At 42.5% G+C, this 20,699-nt stretch overlaps 1 protein-coding gene and 1 long non-coding RNA gene across 2 annotated transcripts in view; one reads left to right on the top strand and one right to left on the bottom strand.

Moving 5' to 3' along the window:
• LOC139162266 (uncharacterized) overlaps positions 1-6,706 on the bottom strand; it is a 60,721-nt gene extending 54,015 nt beyond the window's left edge. Inside the window, exon 1 of the long non-coding RNA XR_011558287.1 lies at positions 6,557-6,706. This is a non-coding gene — a long non-coding RNA (uncharacterized lncRNA). The remainder of the gene's footprint in view (positions 1-6,556) is intronic.
• Positions 6,707-7,894: 1,188 nt separating this feature from the next.
• The window catches only part of LOC139162263 (thioredoxin domain-containing protein 2-like), a 31,244-nt gene continuing 18,439 nt past the window's right edge, over positions 7,895-20,699 (top strand). Inside the window, exon 1 of the mRNA XM_070742443.1 lies at positions 7,895-8,342. Coding sequence (XP_070598544.1) covers positions 7,920-8,342 — 423 coding nt within the window. The 5' untranslated portion in view covers positions 7,895-7,919. The remainder of the gene's footprint in view (positions 8,343-20,699) is intronic.

Genomic DNA, 20,699 nt, shown 5'->3' with positions numbered 1-20,699 from the left:
AATAAAATCTGTTTTCAGTATTCTTAGTGGCCAAATGAATTTACATTCTAATGTGTATCGCCCTTTCACTCTTTATTCAAAACTAATTGCTCTTTTCCCCCCATCTCTCCTGCTTGTTTCCTTTCTCTTAGTTTACATCACAGACTATTCAAAAGCAATTTCACTACTCTCTGACTAACAATAGATCCTCTTCAATTGCTGTGACATAGCTAAGGGGGAAGAAATGCTGAGAATAATGTGTCCTTTGTATGTATGGTATTTAATTCCCAGAATTTTCATCAACTGCTGAGCCTGGGAGGAATTCTGGGAATTCAAGTCTAATACATTGGGAGAATAACCAGATTGGAGAAGGATGGTCTCAATTACCAATGAAAATGAATTCTGCAATCCCCCCTCCTCCCACTCTTAATGTTTTTTCCTTTGGAAAGAAAAAAGAAAAGAGCAAACAAGCCACAACTAAAGGGTGCAACCATCTGGACCTTTAAGAAAATTGCACAATTTAGGCCAGCTAGTTGCAAAATAAAAAATACTGGCTGTGTTTGAACATTTGCTTGGTTTGGGATTAGCCTATCATGTAAATGAAGTGATTGAGTTTGTAATCACAATTTCTGACTTAATGCAATGTAGTTTGTTCAGATTATCATGATCAAGTAAATCATGACGTCATGTATGTTATATGAATCAGTCATTATCTGCAGGTCCTGTGCACTGTACTTCTTTATCATCATGGATTTCACAAAAGGATGCTGATAGGCCCATCCAGAATGAAAGATAGAAGGACCCTAGATCCAGGAGGCCTTAAATCTACAGCCAATCAATTTTGTTAGGATTAAGCAGAAGTCTGTCCAGACCAGTGGTGAAACCCAAATGGACATGGCTTGGAGGGGGTGGTGTGGCTTGGTGGGCTTGGCAGGGGAAGGATACTGCAAAATCCTCATTCCCTCCCCATTTCTGGGGGAAGGATATTACAAAATCTCCATTCCCATCCCATTCTGGGGCTAGCCAAAGGTGGTATTTGCCAGTTCTCCAAACTACTCAAAATTTCTCTGAGTCTCCGGAGAGGGGCAGCATACAAATCTAATAAATTCTTATTATTATTATTATTATTATTATTATTTTATTTATTTATTGGATTTGTATGCCGCCCCTCCCCGCAGACTCGGGGTGGCTAACAACAGTAATAAACAGTATATGACAATAATCCAATACTAAAAACAGTTAAAAACCCATTATATAAAAACCAATCATACGTACAGACATACCATGCATAAAATTGTAAAGGCCTAGGGGGAAAGTGTATCTCAATCCCCCCATGCAAGCGGCAGAGGTGGGTTTTAAGCAGCTTATGAAAGGCAAGGAAGGTGGGGGCAATTCTAATCTCTGGGGAGAGTTGGTTCCAGAGGGCCGGGGCCGCCAAACAGCTGCCAACTCTGGGTTTTAATCGCTGGGATTTGTGCAGCAGAAGGCGGTCCCTGAGGTAATCTATTATTATTATTATTATTATTATTATTATTATTATTATTATTATTATGCTACCGGTTCTCCAGAACCTGCTGGATTTCACCCCTGGTCCAGACCCAAGTAGCCTCCAGACACTGGGAAAGAACCTTAACAATATCACTTGGTCAGCATAAACAAGGGGAAGAGAGAGATGAGTGGTTTCTAAGTATTAATTAATTAATTAATGACTGAATATCATCAAAACAGAGATGGTGCTAAGCACATATTGACTGATGACCCCTCCTAGTGGCTTCATGAAAACCTTACAAGAACAGAGAGTTGAGAGCCCATATGGCGGGGAGTCGCAAACTATTTACTTCTTCCTGGGAAGGGCGTAAACAAAAAATAATTGAGAAGCACTGCATTAACCACATGGATAAAACATGAAACGTTGTTATAAAATGCTAGCAGGCACAAATCTGGGTAAAAATGGAGGAAAGGCCAATATTTGGCATACATAATATGCTAAGCCAGCGTTTCCCAACCGGTGTGCCGCGGGACACTAGTGTGCCGCAAGACACGGCCAGGTGTGCCGCGACAGCTCCAGCTGGGCGGGGCACTGCCGGTGCCTCCGACCTCCCGGCTCCTGCCCAATGCCGCGGTTTCTGGCGCTCTCCTGCTGGGCCCCAAAGAAGGAAGGCAGGAAGAAGGAGAGTTTCATTCTTCGTGCCTTTTTCCCGCCTTCCCTGGCGTCGGCGGCAAGTGTCCTTTGGGGCCCGGCGGGAGGGCACTGGCAGCGGAAACAGGCTGCCGGCTGCAGCGGCCCCGGGCACCGTTCCCTGTAGGCTGCGCACGCCAACGCACCCCAAAATGCCCCCCCGCGCACCCTTTTCCAGGGGCGCGCAGGGAGCCGCGGCCACCCGCCCGCCTGCCCGATTTCCCTCCGCGCGGCTGGGGACGCGGATCCACCGCCCTCGCCAGCCCGATCTCCCTCCACCCGGGTGGGGAGGTGGATTCGCCGCCCCCGCCAGCCCGATTTCCCTCCAGTGGCTGATCTCCCTCCGTGTGGGGGGGGGGCGACGAACTGACGACCGGGGGCTGTCCGTCCATGTTGGGTGGTGCAGGGCAGGGACAGGCAGCCCCAGGGGAGAACAAGGGAGGGAGAGAAAGGAAAGAGAGAGAAAGGGAGGGAGAGAAAATTGAATGAAGGAGGGAGAGAAAAAAAGAGTAAGAAGTAGAAAGGATAGAGAAAAAGGAAGAGAAAGGGAGGGGAGAAAGGAAAGAGGGAGGAAGGGGGGAGAGAAAGAAGATATGAAGGAGGGAGAAAAAGAAAGAGAGATAGAAAGGAAAGAGGGAGAGAAAGGAATGAGAGAGAAAGGGAGGGAGAAAAAGGGAATGAAAGAGGGAGAAGGGGTGAGAGATAGAAAGGATAGACAGAAAGGGAGAGAAAGGAAAGAGAGAAAGGGAGGGAGAGGAAGGAAAGAGAGATGAGAGAGGAAGGAGGAGACAGAAAGAGAGGAAGGAAGGAAGAGAGAAAGAAAGAGGGATTGAGAGAGAAAGGAAGGAAGAGAGAGAAAGAGGGAGGGAGAGAGAAATAGAGCGAAAGGGAGGAAGAGAGATTTTTTTTGTCCAAACTTTTTTTAGCCCCCCCCCCAAATGTTCCCCAGGATTTTGAAAATATGAAAAATGTGCCGCGGCTCCAAAAAGGTTGGGAAACACTGTGCTAAGCAGACATTCACAGTGACACACATATAGGGGTATTTCATACTGTAATTTTTTTAAAAAAGAAAACCATTTAACATATTATTGGAGAGTAATCACATTTACTGCATTTCAGTTGAATTGCATTTAATAAATATCAAAACTAAACAAATCCAGATTTTTTTTTCCTGGGGGCCACTTCAGTTGGTTTTTGGACTGTGGCCATCAGAACTTCCTCAAAGGCCAATATGCCTGCCATCCCTCGGGAGATTATGGCCTTAAGCCACCATCAAACCAACTAAACTACAAAATCACTCCCAGCCATTAAATCAGCTACTAAATTATTGCTTTCAACAAATGTGTAAATTTGCAAATTCAGAAATGGAATACAGTTGGGCTGGGACATTTTGTTCCCCCTTCCAACCCACATCACTCCAGAAGGAACTTGTTGGTTTCCAATCATAAATCCTATAAATTCAAGAGTGCTTAGCTAGTTTCTGGAAATAAATCCTCCAATACAGAAGTAGTTTGGAGTGGTGCAGGGGTGATTCATCTCCCCAACACCAGCTGTTTCATATCCGAGACATGTTCAATTGCTTCGGGCTTGAAAATTTTACTTCTAAAAATGATCAACGCCCTAGAATGGCATGGCCTGGAGAAATTGTGCACACACTAGGGGAAGAATGGGACATTCCACTATGGTATCCTTTCAAACATCCCTTTCTATTCCTGTTACAGTGTTTTGAACATCTCAAATGTTCCTTTCCAATCTGAATCATGGTGAATTGAACTTTTATTGTGTAAATTCAATTAAACTGTAGTTGATTCACTTAACTACAATTAAGCTTAATGTGTGGTTGAGTTTATTGCATGGAAATCCTTTTCATAATTCATTTGGTGATATCAACTTTGATAGCTATGGTAACATATTCATTATGTTCATATAGATTCTCAAATGAATATAGCTAATCTTCAATAATACCTTGATAATGGATCAATCAATCAGTAAACACGGGAGTCCATAATTAGCACCAATACTTTCAAGATCTTATACTCCATTTTTCAAGGTTTACTTGACTGTGTTTTCAGTTTACACACTCATGGTAAACTTGAATGGAAGATATAATAGATTTCTCTAGTAATTGTAGTTGTATATATAGCAACATTATGTATTTGTTAGATTTATATCCTGTTTTTCTTTCAGAAGCTCAAGGGATAGACACAGCACTTAGTCATCCTACTTTTCTCACAATAACCATGAAGTAGGTTGGGTTGAGAGAACCTGTCTGGTTCACAAGTGAATCTCCAAGAAAGGGACAGACATTTATGTTGATGAGGACGCCAGAGAGATATTTGTGTTAGATCATCTTAATGATGGCAGTTGTCTGGTTCACACAATGCACTGAATCTGAATAGGATTTAGAATATGTATAAGTCAATTTCTGCAGTTGGTTTATTCCAATAACAAATCACACCTTAAACTTGGCAACTTTAAGATTTGTGGACTTCAACTCCCAGAATTTCCTAGCCAGCCAGCCATGCTGCCTATGAAATTCTGGGAGTTGAAGCCCACAAGTCTTAAAGTTGCTAAGGTTGGACAACCCTGCCTTAATGAGACAAAACAACCAAGCCAATGAATGCAATAAGACTCATACATTTTCTTATTTCCAGACCAATACTGCGCCAATGTTTCAGTCAGATCAATGAAGAATTCATGAGTCTTCCTTATACTAGATATGGTATACAAATGAGTGGAAAGGACATTTGAAGAACTGATTAATGGGCAAGATAGAGCTGTTTACTCAACAAATAAAATGATCCTTGCCACAGTGACTGCAAGACTACTCCACCTATTCTTCTTACATTTTTAATGGACCAAAATAGCACTAAAAAGGGTATCCTCCGAGTTGGCTTTTGGAGCATGCCAACACTTTTTCAAGCATCTTAACCCGGTGTATTATAAATAAAAGTCTATTCATGCAGTGGGACTTCTAGTTTCTCTTTCCCCTTTGAGTACCTATTCTCAGACCTGGTCTAGAGTAACGTGGGACTTTCTGAAACAAATCTAAAGATAAAAAGGGATTTTGCATTCCAAACCAACTGTGGTCATTGATACTTATTCCTCTGTTTCTAAGAAAGCCTGTTTCCCTTTTATTTAGAAATGTCACCGATTACAATCCAGTGCTCCTCTAAGATGCTGGATCAGGCTGATTATAATTACACTGAATTCATGCCTTATGCTAAACCCCTATGGTTAAATCATGGTTTATTCAATGTTTGAATTTACAACTCACGCTATGCCAGAATTGAAGAAAGTACAGTACATGATACCTGAGCATGGTGTGTAGGTTGGGTGTGGAATTTCAATCACCTCCCATTTAAAGGAAACTCTAAAACTGGGAAGTACCCAGGCCAGATAGCAAAAAGCAGGAGGGGTTGAGCAAAAGGGGGCAGAGGTTCAATCACACAGTTGCTATCACAATCTTAATTTTTATGACCTCTAGATTTTTGATAGACAAAAACAACTGAAGGTATTATTTTAAAAAAGTTTTTGAAGAGTTTTTAGACTCAAACCCTTATTCACCACTTTATTGCCTTTGGAACATGCCACTTCCCTTACACTCTCTTAAACCTTAGGAAAAAATTTCATTTGGTTTGCCTTTCTTTCTTTCTTTCTTTCTTTCTTTCTTTCTTTCTTTCTTTCTTTCTTCTTACTAACTAACTAACTAACTAACTAACTAACTAACTAACTAACTAACTAATCAGATTTCTATGCCACCCTTCTCCTGGGACTCAGGGTGGATCACAATAAACAGATACAAAACATAAAGAAATCTAATGTGAAAATTCATGTTTCCTTTGAAACCGACGTCTTTCCTTTTGAATGACATGCACTCCCTGTAGCCACCTTTGGCAATTGAGCCAGCTGGTCCCTAAAATGGCTCCATCTTTCATCCCAGCTATCACCATCATTGCCAGTTACTAGTTTTGCACTAACCCTTAGATACAAGCAACTACGGAGTTTTGTTTTGAAAAGAAATGGGTCACTTTTATACTCATGTCCAGGTTTTAATGCACCTGGATAGTAATGCACCAAGTGTACTGCACTCTGGGATCAACTTGCATTTCCTATTTGTAAATGTGGGTTTTTAAAATAAAGGGGGGGGGGAGTTAGCTATTTTTTCCACCTTTAATCAATCTCGTTTGGGAGGGTGGGGGAATGTTATCAAAAAAACAAGGTTTGCAGATTGATATCCATTCACTTGAATTGTAAACGATCCCAACACTATAACTTTACAATAAGCTGGACAGGGGGAATCGCATCTGGCATTCTTCCTTTCCCCCTAACTTATAAAAAGTCGCCATCATTTCCACCCCACCCTCCCCTGCACCTGTCCCAATCTTTAAAACATACCTTTTTTGCACTATGTTAGTAACGTCTGTTACCTCGGATCAACGCTAGGAAATTCTTTTAAAAAGTGAAAGGGCTGGTGAAGAACAAAACCGCGGAAGCAACAATTGATCATAGAGATAACAGATAACAAAGTTACAGTTGGAAGGGACCTTGTAGGTCAGGGATGGGCAAAGTTGGCTCTTTTATGACATGTGGACTTCAATTCCCAGAATTCCTGAGCTAGCATGCTTGGCTCAGGAATTCTGGGAGTTGAAGTCCACAAGTCATAGAAGAGCCAACTTTGACTACCCCTGTGGTAGGTCATCTAGTCCAACCCTCCCCTTTCATTCAAGCAGGAGTCCCCACCATCTTATTAAGATATTATAAATAAGCAGGCTTCTTTGTTTGGTTTACACCGCTGGAAAGCCTGCGACTTGTACCCTAATTCGCCTTTCTGTCGTTTTAACATTTTATTGAGTTTTAAAAATAAAGTAAGATGCAAAAGGTTGACTCAAGCCTTCCATCCTTCCGAGATGGGTAAAATGAGGACCCAGATTGCTGACCCTGTAAACCACTTAGAGAGGGCTGTAAAAGCACTATGCAGCGGTATATAAGCCTAAATGCTATTGCTATTGGTAAAATACGAAAGTAAATAGAAAAACAGTGGGGAGGAAAAGGGGGAAGGGAAGGGAAGAGAAAGAAGAAGAAAAAACATTTCTCCTTGTGTGGATACTCCCACCTCCCCGCCAAGGCTGCAGTTGCTTGCTGCAAGTTTCAGCCTAGCAACAGGCTTCCCCGCCCTGACTTCGTGAGGGGAAAAAATGAATGCTGGAAGGCGCCGAGCTCCAAATACGGTTTAAGGTGGTTTTACCATTTAGCCCTCGGCAGCAAAGAGCCGAAACGGCCCAAAAGGCTGGCAACTTGAGCCATCTTGCAAGCCCATTTCCTCCGTTTACGTCCTTAAAGTAACCTAAATACCAGGGCGAACAAAGTTCGCATTTTATTTATTTATGTATTTTGTCGAACAAGTATAGGATTGTAGTTTGTATAAGCATAACAGTAAATATTGATAAAAGAAGACAGTAGGCACAACGGTGCGCTTATGCACGCCCCTTTTATAAAGAAGGGAAGCCAAATCCCGTTTTTCTGACAAAAAAAACAACTAGAAGAGACAACCGACGCGTCCCGTTTGAGAACGAGACTCCTTTTAACCCCCACAGCGGGAGCTACAATTTTATTTTTTGAAGCCAAGCGTGGAAAGGCGGGAGGAGTGGGGGGGGGGGGAGCGGAAGAAAGACATATACGCCTGCGCAAGTAGCCTCCGCCCCAGCGCCTGCGCAGATCGTTTTCCTGGGCTTGGCGACTCGGCACTCCATATAAGAAGATGCAGGAAGGCGGCGCTAATAAGAGTCAGCCTGCAGCAGCCATTGAGGAGAGGAAAGAGGAGGCGAAGAAGAAGGCGGGGAAGAAGAAGAAGAAGAGGAAGGAGGAGGTAGCGGCCGCCCCACCACCACCCCCACCCCCACCCCCGCCAGAGCCACCAGTAGCACCACCGCTAGTAGAAGCAGTAGCAGCAGCAGCAGCGCCAGAAGAAGCGGCGGCACCAGCAGCAGCACCACCAGCAGAAGCGGCGCCAGAGGCAAAGGCGGCGGCGGCGGCAGTAGAAGAGGCGGCAGCGGCAGTAGAAGAGGCGGCAGCGGCAGTAGAAGAGGCGGCGGCGGCGGCGGCGGATTCGGAAGAAGAAGAGATCAGCGTTACGAGAGAGGAATCCGAGATTGCCACGATGGTGAAGATAGTAGGAAACCTGGTAAGGGAGGCGGCGGCTTCATTCATTGACCACAGTGGGTGGGTGCCGTAGTATGCAACGGTAGGCCTCGCGGAGGGAGGGAGGGAGGGAGAAGGACCCCGGTTGGATAACGCGCAGAGCCGAGGATAGCCCTGCGCCTCCGGGAGCGCTTCTCCCGCCGCCCCGGGAATCACTTTTGGCTTATAATCCGCCCCACGACCGGAGGCTACGATGCTTCCGACGCCCCACGTGCACTTTTTAACCGGGCTAGAGCTTGGAAGGGGCTTGGGAGGTCTTCTAGTCCAACCTCCCTCCATATGGTTTCAGCAGGAGAGCTTGGACCATTTCGGACAGGTGCTAGTCTTCTATTTAAAAAACCATCCCAGTGATTGAAGTATTGTACCTACAATTTATGGTGGCGAGGCGTTCCTCTGGCGAGTCTAATGACATTTTCCCCCTTCCATTCTTGGTTGCTTCTTTGGGCAAAGTCTGAGTTTAGTTGAGGGAAAGCTCAGAAGCAACGTGAGAAAATATTATTTTACTGAAAGAAGAGTAGTAGATGCTAGGAACAAACTTCCAGCAGACGTGGTTGGTAAATCCACAGTAACTGAATTTAAACATACCTGGCATAAACATATATCCATCCTAAGATAAAATACAGGAAATAGTATAAGGGCAGACCAGATGGACCATGAGGTCTTATTCTTCTATGTTTCTATGTTTCTTCTCCCCTTGTTTCTTGCCTTGCCTTCTGGGGCTTTGGGGAAAGGGTGCTGGCAATTACCAGAGTTCCCACAAGGTTGGGGCAGGGCGCGCCTCTTCCCGGGAATGATTTGCCCTGGAGGCACCTTCTGTGGAATCGGCCTCTGGCTGAGCGCCAAGCGAAGGGAATTCACTCTTCCCCCCCTGGCCTGGCTGGGTTGTTGGACTGAGCTTTGCTTTCTTTCCCCGACTCTCTTTCCCCTGGGGAGCTTTGGCTCCTGCCCCCCCCCTCCCCTTGCGCTTGGTTGCCTTTTGGCCTTTTTTTGCCAGCAGGAGAGGGAACGCCCAGGCTGGTTTAGACAGAAATGACTCCCTGTTGTCGGCCTTTCGATGTTCGCTTTTCTCCCCCCTTTCCTCTTTCAAACTGCAATGTTGGGAGCATGTTGGAAGACCCACCTTAAATAAATAAAGCTTAAACCTTGATAAGGTGTAGGGGCAGGGGTCTCCAAACTTGGCAACTTTAAGACTTGTGGACTCCAATTCCCAGAATGTGAATTGCTGTGCTCAAGATGTGCTGGCTGGAGAATTCTGGGAATTGGAGTCCACAAGTCTTAAAGTTGCCAAGTTTGAAAACCTCTGATGTAGGGAGTGCAGCTTTAAATTGGAAGAACTCAGAAATTCATTGATTGGATTGGAATTGAATTGTAATTGATTTTTCTTTTTTGGCCAAGTATGATTGGACACACAAGGTGCGTATTGGACACACAAGGTGTCTTTGGTGCATGCTCTTAGTGTATATATATATACACTATATATTTAGTATATATATATATGTAATATATGGGCCAAATATGATTAGGCACACAAGTAATTTGTCTTTGGTGCATAGGCTCTCAGTGTACCTAAAATAAAAGATACATTTGTCAAGAATCATGAAGTACAACACTTAATGATTGTCATAGGGTACAAATAAGCAATCAGGAAACAATATAAATGGTAAGGATAAAAGCAAAAAGTTTACTTATTTATTTATTTCATTGGATTTCTCTTCCCCCCAACTCCAATAGGACTCTGGGCGGCTTACAATCATGTGGCAAGCAATTAAGTTACAGACATACAGTCATAAATGGGAGGAGATGGATGATAGGAATGATGAGGAGACTAATAAAAATAATAATGCAGCTTTAGTGAATAGTTTGACAGTGGTGAGGGAATTATTTGTTCAGCCGAGTGATGGTGTTGGGGAAAAATGGTTCTTGTGCCTAGTGGTCTTGGTGTGCAGTGCTCTGTAGCGACGTTTTGAGGGCAGGAGTTGAAACAATTTATGTCCAGGATGTGAAGGGTCAGTAAATATTTTCACGGCCCTCTTTTTGACTCATGCAGTATACAGGCCCTCAATGGAAGACAGGCTGGCAGTAGTTTTTTCTTCTTCTGAAGTTCTGATTATCCTTTGAAGTCAGTGTCTGTCTTGTTGGGTTGCAGAACTGAACCAGACAGTTAGAGAGGTGTTGAAGCAAAGGTACAAATGCCTTATCAGAGCTACATAATTGTGTATGTGTGTTTTCTCCGCTTTTTTCCCATTTAGGTTGTGCATTGTTACCCAATTGCCCGATTGAAACCATCTTTTCTTGCAACAGATTTTAGGAAGACAGATAAGGGAAATTGCAAGAGAAAGGTTGCAATTGTTTATAGTCAAATATAAATGGAACCTCTACTGATCTATAGGGGATCTCTTTGCTCATTGGTCACTTGATTTTTTTTTCTGACTGACTATATCTGATTGGCTGCTTAGAACTTACTGACTTGCAACTCTTGCTATCCTTGTCCATTGAAGTTGAAGTTTAGTGACTTTCTTTGGGCTGCAGTTTCCTTATCCTTGTCCTAAAAAAACATTTCCCCACACTTGCTTGTCTTAACATAAACCTGTCTTGCAAGGAAGATGGGCTCTATTATAAAAGAACTGGGTGTGGCTTGGAAGACCTGAAAGATTAAGTTGGGGGAATGGATTAGGTTTTCCAGGAGAAAATCTGTGTGGACATTAAGAGTCCAAATCAACCTGATAACACATCATCGGTCTGGCTTGTTTGGACTTAGTTTGTTGTCTCTTGCAAAATTATAGCCTCTTGTGGAAGCAAAGAAACAATGTAAGGTGCTGCTGGTTGACAGGATTGCCACATTAAACTTGAATCATCAGAGGAAGCAGATTATTTTTACTACAGTACTTGACTAATATTCTATATGTGTTTGCTTTCCTGATAATTATGACACACCTAGGTTCTTTTGCAAATTAGGAAATCTCTTTTAATAGCATGACTTGAATTTTAATTGGTGAGCTACTTCGATTTTTAATCTGACAGCCATGTCTTAGAACATACGAACATAAGAAGAGCCATGCAGAATCAGGCCAAAGCCCATCGAGTCCAGCATTCTGTGTCACACAGTGGCCCACCAATTGTACATGGGGATCTTGAGCAGAAAGAGAAGGCAACCGCCCCCCCTTTCCCCTGTCCACCAACAAATGGTACTTAAGGGAATCCTGCCTCCTTCAACCAACATAGAGGTGGCCCATGGACATCCATTTCAATAACCACCGATGCACTTGGCATTCATGAATCTGCCTTAGAGCTATCAAGGCTGACAGTTGTCATGACCTTTTCTGGAAGTGAATTCCATAAACCAACGACCCTCTGGATGAAGAAATATTTCCCTTTATTTGTCCCCATCTTCTTACCTATGAGCTTTAGGGAGTGCCCCCCTCATCCTACTATTGTGTGACAGAGAAAATAATTTTTCTCTATCCACCTTTTCTATGCCATGCATGATTTTATACACTTTGATCAAGTCACCCCTTAAACGCTGTCTTTCAAGGCTGAAGAGACCAAGGTGTTGCAACCTGGTTTCATAAGGGAGATGATCCATTTCCTTGATCATACTGGTTGCCCTTTTTTTGCATGTCTTCTTATGATAATACACACCCTAGAAGCCTAGATGGATTCCTGTTCAGGGCTATGCCAAAACAAACAAACCTTTTTTTCCCCTTTATCTCTCCCCGTATTCTTCCTGTTGGGTCTCTTTTCCTATCCATCTGGCTACTCCAAAATCTTAAAATCTGGTCCTGTGGCCATCTTTTGGTTTTAATTTTACTCCGCCAGAGACATGCAATTTACTACGACCCGCTTTCATTTCCTTCTTTCACTAATCTGTGGGATTGCCTGGCCAGCTTTTGAGAATGAATCATATTGTCATGCGATACTTTTATAAGTGGTAAGGGTTGCTGACTAATGTAGTCATGTTGAAGGATTAGGGCAGTGAGAGTTGGAGTTGAAAGGGAATGGGAGAAGATTAACTTTCTACAATCTGATTTTCTCACAGGGAAATTTGCTCTACTGCTTCAGATGCCTCCAACACAGTATTGTTACTGTCAACAACTTTGCTTTCTTTCTTGATCTCTGGCAGGAATTTTTCTAGTGCTATTTGGAAATATCCTACATCAAAACCTGCAAGCATCAGCATTGTGTTCTGCCAGTGCGCTAGTCCATGAGTGTTCAATTATCTTTTCAAACAGCACATGGTCCAAGAGCATAAGGTTGAGAAAGGCTGATCAAGGCATTTTGTCTTGCACTCTTCAAAATTGATTATGGAATATTTTTAGTGATACCAGCATTTATAGCTCCATCTAATGAAGGAGAAGGATTAATGAACCGGGTAAACTTATAAGATCACCTGAGGTGACAGTAGACGCAGGATGTTTTTGGTTTGTGGTTTTGCATTAAGCTTTCTATAAAACATCGTGATTTAAAGATACATGCTAAATATATCCTGTACCAGTGATGGCGAACCTATGGCATGTGTGATACAGGTGGCACCCGCAGCCGTATCTGCTGGCACACGAGCCATTGCCCTAGCTTAGCTCCAGCACACATATGCACACCAGCCAGCTAATTTTCAGCTGATGTGAAGGCTCTGGAAGAGTGTTTTCGGCTTCGGGAGGGCAAGGGAGAGCATTTCCGCTCTTCCCAAGCTCTAGCGAAACCTCTGGATCATGGGTAGGGTGAAAAATGGGCCTACTGGGCCCAGTGGAAGTCAGGAAATGGACCATTTCCAGCCTCCAGGGGGCAGGGGAAGCCATTTTTGCCCTCTCCAGATATTGAATTATGGTTATGGGCACTCAAGCATGTGCAATAGTGCACACATACGTGCTTTCGGCACCTGGTGGAAAAAAAGTTCGCCATCACTGTCCTATACTATTGAAATGTTAGTAAGAATCCAGCCAAAAACAAAAATTTGCTACTTTCTTTAATCTGTTGGTTCATTCTCTTGATCTTTAGCTTATTTTTTTTTCTCCTGAAAAATATTACTATATTATTTATTCTCATAACTAATGAATTGTTCTCCTTGGCATTTTGAATAAACTAAATCTCTTGGAAATTTCTTCCTTAGTTTGCTATATAGTCAGATTAAATATATAAAAGCAGTTAAAAATGGATTTCTTAGAGAAGGCCAATCCTGAGAATTTGCACAAAGTACTACTATATCAGAACTTCTTTTTGGTTTATTTAATTTATTTTATTTGATTTATATGCTGAAACAAGATTTGTAGAAGACATCATATCGGATTAGATTTTCAGTGTCCCTCTATTTTGATGCAGTATTCAAGTTAACCCTTTCTGTTACATCGCATTATTATTAATATTCTTCATGTAACACAAAATAGCATCATTTCTCATTCCTATCAGCTTTCAGGTATGTTTGCCATACAGAGTCTGAAAGATTAGAATGTGATAAATGTTGATAGGTCTCTCCTGTTTGTCCATTCATCTTCCTACTGGCTTCCTCCAAAATTAAAATGTGTCCCAAAAATCAAACGATGAGCCATCTGTGACATTTAGGAGAACTAGTTTGAGAAGGGTGAACTAGTGGACCTAGTTGTAGTGATGACTAGAGTGTTTTGAATTCCTGTTGCAGCTAAATTGTAGGAATAACATATCCAACGCATCAGACAACACATGCCTTCACCTGGAGGGCTTTGGGTTGGGAAAAGCTTCAAATTAAGCTTCCAATAAGCTAAAATTTGCTGGGTGTTCCTTTCTCTTCCTGTAAAATTATTATTCTTATAAATTATCTTTGGGAAGAATCAGCCTAGTTACCACGTTAATAATTACGCTGCATCTCCTTTCTCCTGGCTTGTTTACTGATCAGAATGGCTTGTAATTTGGGGAGTAAGCTTTTATAATTGTAAATTTCTAGAGAGGGGTTAAAGTGCCCTTTGCATGAGTTTCTGCAAACGGTTGAGCAACTTAGCAGTGTGGCTAAATTTGGAGTTTCCCAGATCAAGTGCGGCAACACAGATGGTCAACGCCTGTAACTTCTGTATTGTTATGAGTAGAGGGAAATGCCTCCTTTTAACCACGGGTGTGGTATGAAGAGGGCGTTTGTGGAAGAGAAATTCTTAGAATCAGAGTGATTTTTGCCTGACAGCATGAGGGAAAATACGGTACTGCTATCTGGCCAAGCATCCAGGAAAAAAAAATAACAGGAAATATGCATGATGGACATACTCTGCATTAGGAAATTCAGCTGTTGAATTTAAAAGTGAATGTCTTAATTCAGGAAATTTGATGGTTCGTAAGAGTCCATGTAAAGAGGTTTCAAAATATGGCGTTTGCCCCCTTGGTCAGGAGTTTCTGGAAATCAACTGTTGTGTCATAGTTGCACAGTGTAGCATAAGGAATTCTTGCCTTAATCACTCCTCTGTTAAGAAGGGAGAAAGTCTGGCAGCCCCGTGTGGTTTGAAGAGCAGTTCTCGAATCCTCCCTCGTTGGCTTTCCTGGCAACTGGGAATTTTCTTTGAACAACATCACATTTGGCTGGGGAATTCTGGGAGTTGGAGTCCGCCTCCATTTTAAAGTTGCTAAGGTTGTGAAATACTGATCTAGAAGGCTTACAGGTCTGCTTTTCCATTAAAACATCGAATTTTTGTTTATTTAGTAAAATCTGATTCAGTTCCTGGATACTAAGGTCAAGGTCAATGTACAAAGGTCAAGGCAGTTTCTGATTTGATTTTGGACCACAAAGCTGCTGCCTACTTTAAGAAATAATGTCTAGGAGGCACCATATTCTGAAATGGCCTATCCCATATGTTGATCAGAGGATGTGTTGCAGCCCTCATCTAGGTATCTGCAGTCCTGGGTAAGAAAAGAAGAAGCTACAAGAGTGCTAAGTTTGCCTTATTCTACACAATTGTTGCAATAGTGTATCTTGCACATGGTTACATTTTTCCCCCATGCAGGTTAATAGGAGTTCTTGTTAGTGTTTCTTTTTGCCTTACAAACTGAAGACGACAAGGATACAGCTATAAAAGTCAGCTTTGCCTTATCATTTTGAAATGGGTACTCTCGAAGCTTCTTAATAAGGGAATTAATATTTGATGCAGATACATAATGTTCAGCCAGCAACAAATGGCAGATGCCAGGATGTTCCTCGGCTAACATTTCATAACCCTTAATGGGAAAGTTGGCTGGGAAGACGATGTTTCCGACCCTAAATATTCTTTTTGAGGTTAATATACAAAAGTGATACCGGAGGCCCTTCAGCTTCCTTTTTCTCTTCTTCCATATTGTACTGCAGTTCATTTGTTCTGTTCTTCACCTTACGTGACCCATTTTAATTGGGCGCCACAAAACTTGGATGGTAGAAAAAAAATGAAAGTTATTTTTCTAGAGGATGATCTGAACTGTAAAGTAAGACAGTGGTGTCAAATTATTATTATTACTACTACTACATTGTTGTTGTTGTTGTTGTTGTTGTTGTTGTTGTTATTATTATTATTATTATTATTATTATTATTATTATTATTATACAGAGTTGGAAAGGACCTTGGAGTAATAATAACAGAGATGGAAGGGTTTATACAGACCTTTAGCTGTCTCATTTAAGACAATATTTGCAAATGGGAAAAAGCTGAAGGAAGGTCTTAGTTTGTGTGCTTATGTCTTGTTTGTTTTGGCTCAGACCACAATTGAGGGAAGCTTCTTGAATTCTCTCCTGTCATTTCTTCTGAATGAGGAAGCTCTAAGTCAATTGGTAAACACACTTTCCAAATCTGCTTTGGTTATTTGTCATGGCCACAATTTTTAGTCTAAATGCACACCCCATCATTCATGCATGCCATTACAGGCAGCCCTCAACTTATGACCACAATTGAGCCCCAAATGTCTGTTGCTAAGTGAGTATTGCCCCATTTTACGACATTCGTTGCCACAATTGTTAAGTGAATCGCTACAGGTGGTATGTTAGTAACCCGGTTGTTAAGTGAATCTGGTTCCCCCATTGACTTTGCTTGTCGAAGGTCACAAAAGGGGATCACATGACCCTCATAAATATGAGTCAGTTGCCCAGTGTCTGAACTTTGATCACATGACCAGGGGATGCGGCAATGGTCGTAAGTGTGAAAAACAGGCATAAGTCCCTTTTTTAGTGCTGTAATTTTGAACGGTTGCTAAATGAACTGTTGTAAGTTGAGGATTTACCTGTATCTGACCTTAAGCATTGAGATCCTGTGGTCTCAACTGGGGGTGGTATCACAAAGTTTGACTAGTGTTTGAGAGCCCCCATTATTATTATTATTATTATTATTATTATTATTATTATTAATTAGATTTGTATGCCGCCCCTCCGAAGACTCGGGGCGGCTCACAACAGTAATAGGAACAATAAAACAGTGAAATAAATCTAATATTAAAATAAAACATATCTAAAACCTCTTCCCCTGGGGCCCTATTTGATTTTATTTTTTCCTTACTGCATGGATCATTTTATATTCTGAAATCCAGTAAGAATATTTTTTTTTAAAGCAAATGAGAATTAGCAGGAAATATATTATCCATTTACCGTAAAACCAGTTCATGACGCTTGTGGTCGTCCTCCCCCCCCCCCCCCCACAAGCCCAAGCTGAAAATGAACAAGGTATCACTTTAAAATGTTTCGCATTCCTTCTCCTTAACAGTCCTGTTATGCTGGTCAGCAATCCTGCTGATTCAGGTTAGAAGTGAATTGGGTGCTTTTGGCTCCTACCTAGCCGTATGCTAGGGAGATAAAGAGTACGATGCTAGAATTCTGGAAATAGATACCTTTATTAAGCATTCCTCTGAAAACTAGAAATATCGGGAGCGAACTGTCAGGCAGGTTGCAAAGCTGTACTGGCTTGCAGTATGGCAAATGGAATAGAAAATGTATTTCAAATTAATCCAAAATGCATTGCAGTCGATATCAGTCAACATCAATATCAATCTCCTTTTAAGATAGCCTGTGAGTTGCTAATGCATCAGACTAAGTCATGGTTTGTTTCAGCAGAGTCTGATTGGGCTGAGGCTCATGCAACACCTGAAGACAAAAATATTACAGCTTTAACCTAGCATAAAATCTTTTAGCTAGTCTTCTTGCTGTAGATTATGTTACAAGTAGTTCTCGTTTACAACTATTCATTCCGTGATTGCTCCAAGTTACAATGGCACAGAAAAGGGAGACTTATGATCGTCCCTTGAAGTTGTAGCCATTGCAGTGTCCCTGCAGTCATGTGATTGTGATTTCGGCACTTGGCAACCAATGCGTGTTTACCGTAGTTGCAGCCTGCTGTGATTACATGATCACAGCAAGCTTCCAACAAGCAAGGGCGAAGCTGGCAGGAAGCCACAAACTGCAGTCATGTGACATTGTACTTAATCCTGGATGATTTGCCAACCACCACAACTAGAACTGCTGTCATAAGTCGGTTCGGTCATATGATGTTTTGCATCACAGCAATGGCCAGTCCAAATTAAGCAAGGATTATCTGTACATACAATATTGGTCAGTGGAAACACTTAAGTTAGGGGTCAGCAACCCACGGCTCTGGAGCTGCAAGTGGCTCTTTCATCCCTCTGCTGCAGTTCCCTGTCACTAAAATATGTGTCACGACTGCCAACTTGGCTACAGCCACAATGTCTTGTGGTCACCAATGATGATTGACATTTGCGAACTTCACCACCAGCAATAAGCCACAAATTGTGGTCACATGATGTCACCCACACCAAACCAGAATGGTTTGCTAAACGACTGCAACAAAAAAGCAATGTTGCAAGTCGGGCACAACTGCAAGATGTCTTGCTTTATGACTGCATTCCTTAGTGATGGTGTTTCTAGTCCCAATTGTGGATATTAAGTTTCTCAATTATTTTCTGTTACGCCCCCCCGTCAACTCTCCACCAGGATGATTGTTTGCAATATTCATCACGTTTTCACTGGAAAAAAAATCAAGCAGCTTATCTGTGTGATTGGGGTATAATGTGTTTAGATGATGCCTTAATCTATTTGGCTTCATGCTGTCTGCTACCAACATTTTTAGACACAGTAAACATACTGGTCTTTCTTTGCCTCCCATCGTAGTCACATTTAAGCCAAGCGCTACATAGGTTTTGTCATATTTCCTCGTCTTAGCTTTTGGGGGACTTAATATTTGTCTCATTTTCTCAGTCTCCTTTTCACCCATTAAATCTTTTTCCATGGTGTCTGCACTTCATATCTCCTACTCTGTGCCATGTGCTATTGTTCAGTGCAAAAATCCCCTATTTCCTAAAGCCAAAAAACCACGTTCGCCACGTTGAGAAACCCTGCCTTAAGACAACCAAGAACCAGACACAGGCGATCAAAACCCAGCCCAAGCAACTGCTGCTTCTTTCTAAATGAATATGATGTAGATCAAACTAATATATTTTCACTAACACTGATCAGCTGAATAGTTGATTTCAAAGTAAGAGGAAGAAATTTTTGTTAAGCCACTAACCCAGATAGTGTAGAGAATCCAACAATGGTTTATTTGTGACCCTGCTGATGAACTGGCTGCTTGGATGACTTGAAATGGCAGATCTCCCCTTCCTTCTTTCATTACAATTTTTTCTTTTTACCAAGGCCCAAATAAACAAAATTTTGCCAACTCTGTTCTGTGGGGACGCAGCTAGGGCACAATCCACAAGGTGCTAGTAATATATTAACTTAAAAAGTATGCGGGGAAGTGCATGAAATGCAAAGTGTGCTAACATTTAGCCCTTTGGAATGCAGCCACAAAGATCGGTTCATCCTTGAATGGGATTTGAAAGTTACGTCTTGATTTTCAGACAGATAAAATAGGAAAACTTGTATGTTGGTTCTCCGACAAAGTTGCATTAAGCTTCATCCAGTTCTGATTCTACGGGGAGAATACTAAGTTAACTATCTCCAGTACTAACATAATTTTAATTGTTGTTAATAAGTACACAACTTAAAAGAGTGGTTCTTTCAGATTTCTAAAGGACCTGGGGGGGATGAAGGGGAAGGACCCGTTTAAGAACTTTTAAAACTTACAAGATAAGACTCAAAATAAAGAAGGTGGGTCAGTTCCCCAAAAAAGTAGAGCAAGATGGGAAAGACCCTGAACTGTGATTGTTCATTCTAAGATTGAGAGCCAGTTTGGCCTAGTGCAGTGATGGCGAACCTATGGCACGGGTGTCACAGGTGGGATGCAGAGCCATATCTGCTGGCACACGAGGTGCGGCCCTAGCTCAGCTCCAACCTGCATGTGTGTGCCAGCCAGCTAATTTTTGGCTTGCACAGAGGCTCTGGGAGGGCATTTTTGGCTTCCAGAGAGCCTCCAGGGGATACGGGAGGACGTCTTTACCCTCCCCCAGCTCCAGGGGTGCATTTGGAGCTTGGAGAAGGCAAAACATAAACCTACTGGGCCCATCAGAAGTTGGAAAAGAGGCCGTTTCCAGCCTCCAAAGGCCTCCAGGGGACTGTTTTCGCCCTCCCCAAACATTGAATTCTGGGTGTGGGCACTCACGCATGCGAGATAGCGCACTTGAGGGGGAAAAAAGGTTTGCCATCACTGGCCTAGTGATTAAAGCATTGGATTGGAAAGCAGGAGACCATGAGACTGTTTTACCACCATGAAAGCCAGCTGGGTGACTTTGAGCCAGTCACTCTTTCTTAGCCCAATCTACCTCACAGGGTTGGGTTTTTTGGGGAAAATAGGAGAAGGAAGGTGTGTTGTTGGGATATAAATAAACAAACAGGGAAACGAAGCTGATGGCACAGTCAAGCTAAGCATAGGCTTCACCAAACAGACTCCTTGTCTCGAAAACCTCCTTTTTATTTGGCCAATGTGAATTCTTAGCACTCATACTCAGAAAAGTCCCGGCAAACAGTCTTTCAAGGGTGAGTTGCAAACACAGACCTTATCAGTCCTTGGATAGTTGCCAGGCCGATAGCTCCTTGAACCAATGCTGAACAAGGAAATACTTAGCAAGGAGTCTCTCAGATAAGCAAATCTTCAAATCTCACAAATGAACTAATTGTTTCCTGCAAACACCACTCCCCTTTTGCTCCTATTTATATCCTTGGGAGTGGCCATTCAGCATCCCCATGTACATTTACTCCCGAGTTAACTTAATTGTTCCTTAATTGTTCCCTTCTCCTGATAGCTCATCCCCACTTATCTCTGAATCCGAAGGTAGCTGATAACTGTCGGACAGCCCTGGCCCCACCTCTTCCTCAGACATAGAGCATTCATCAAACCCTTCCCCACACTCCAGGACTGGCCCATGTTCCTCCCCAACTTCCTCACTGTCCGAGTCTGCCGCTAGGTCCGCTGGCTGCTGGCAGGCC

Source organism: Erythrolamprus reginae, chromosome 2 (genome assembly GCF_031021105.1).
Source record: "Erythrolamprus reginae isolate rEryReg1 chromosome 2, rEryReg1.hap1, whole genome shotgun sequence".
In the NCBI taxonomy this organism is placed as follows: Eukaryota; Metazoa; Chordata; class Lepidosauria; order Squamata; family Dipsadidae; genus Erythrolamprus; species Erythrolamprus reginae.
This window is presented reverse-complemented; position numbering and strand designations above follow the sequence as displayed.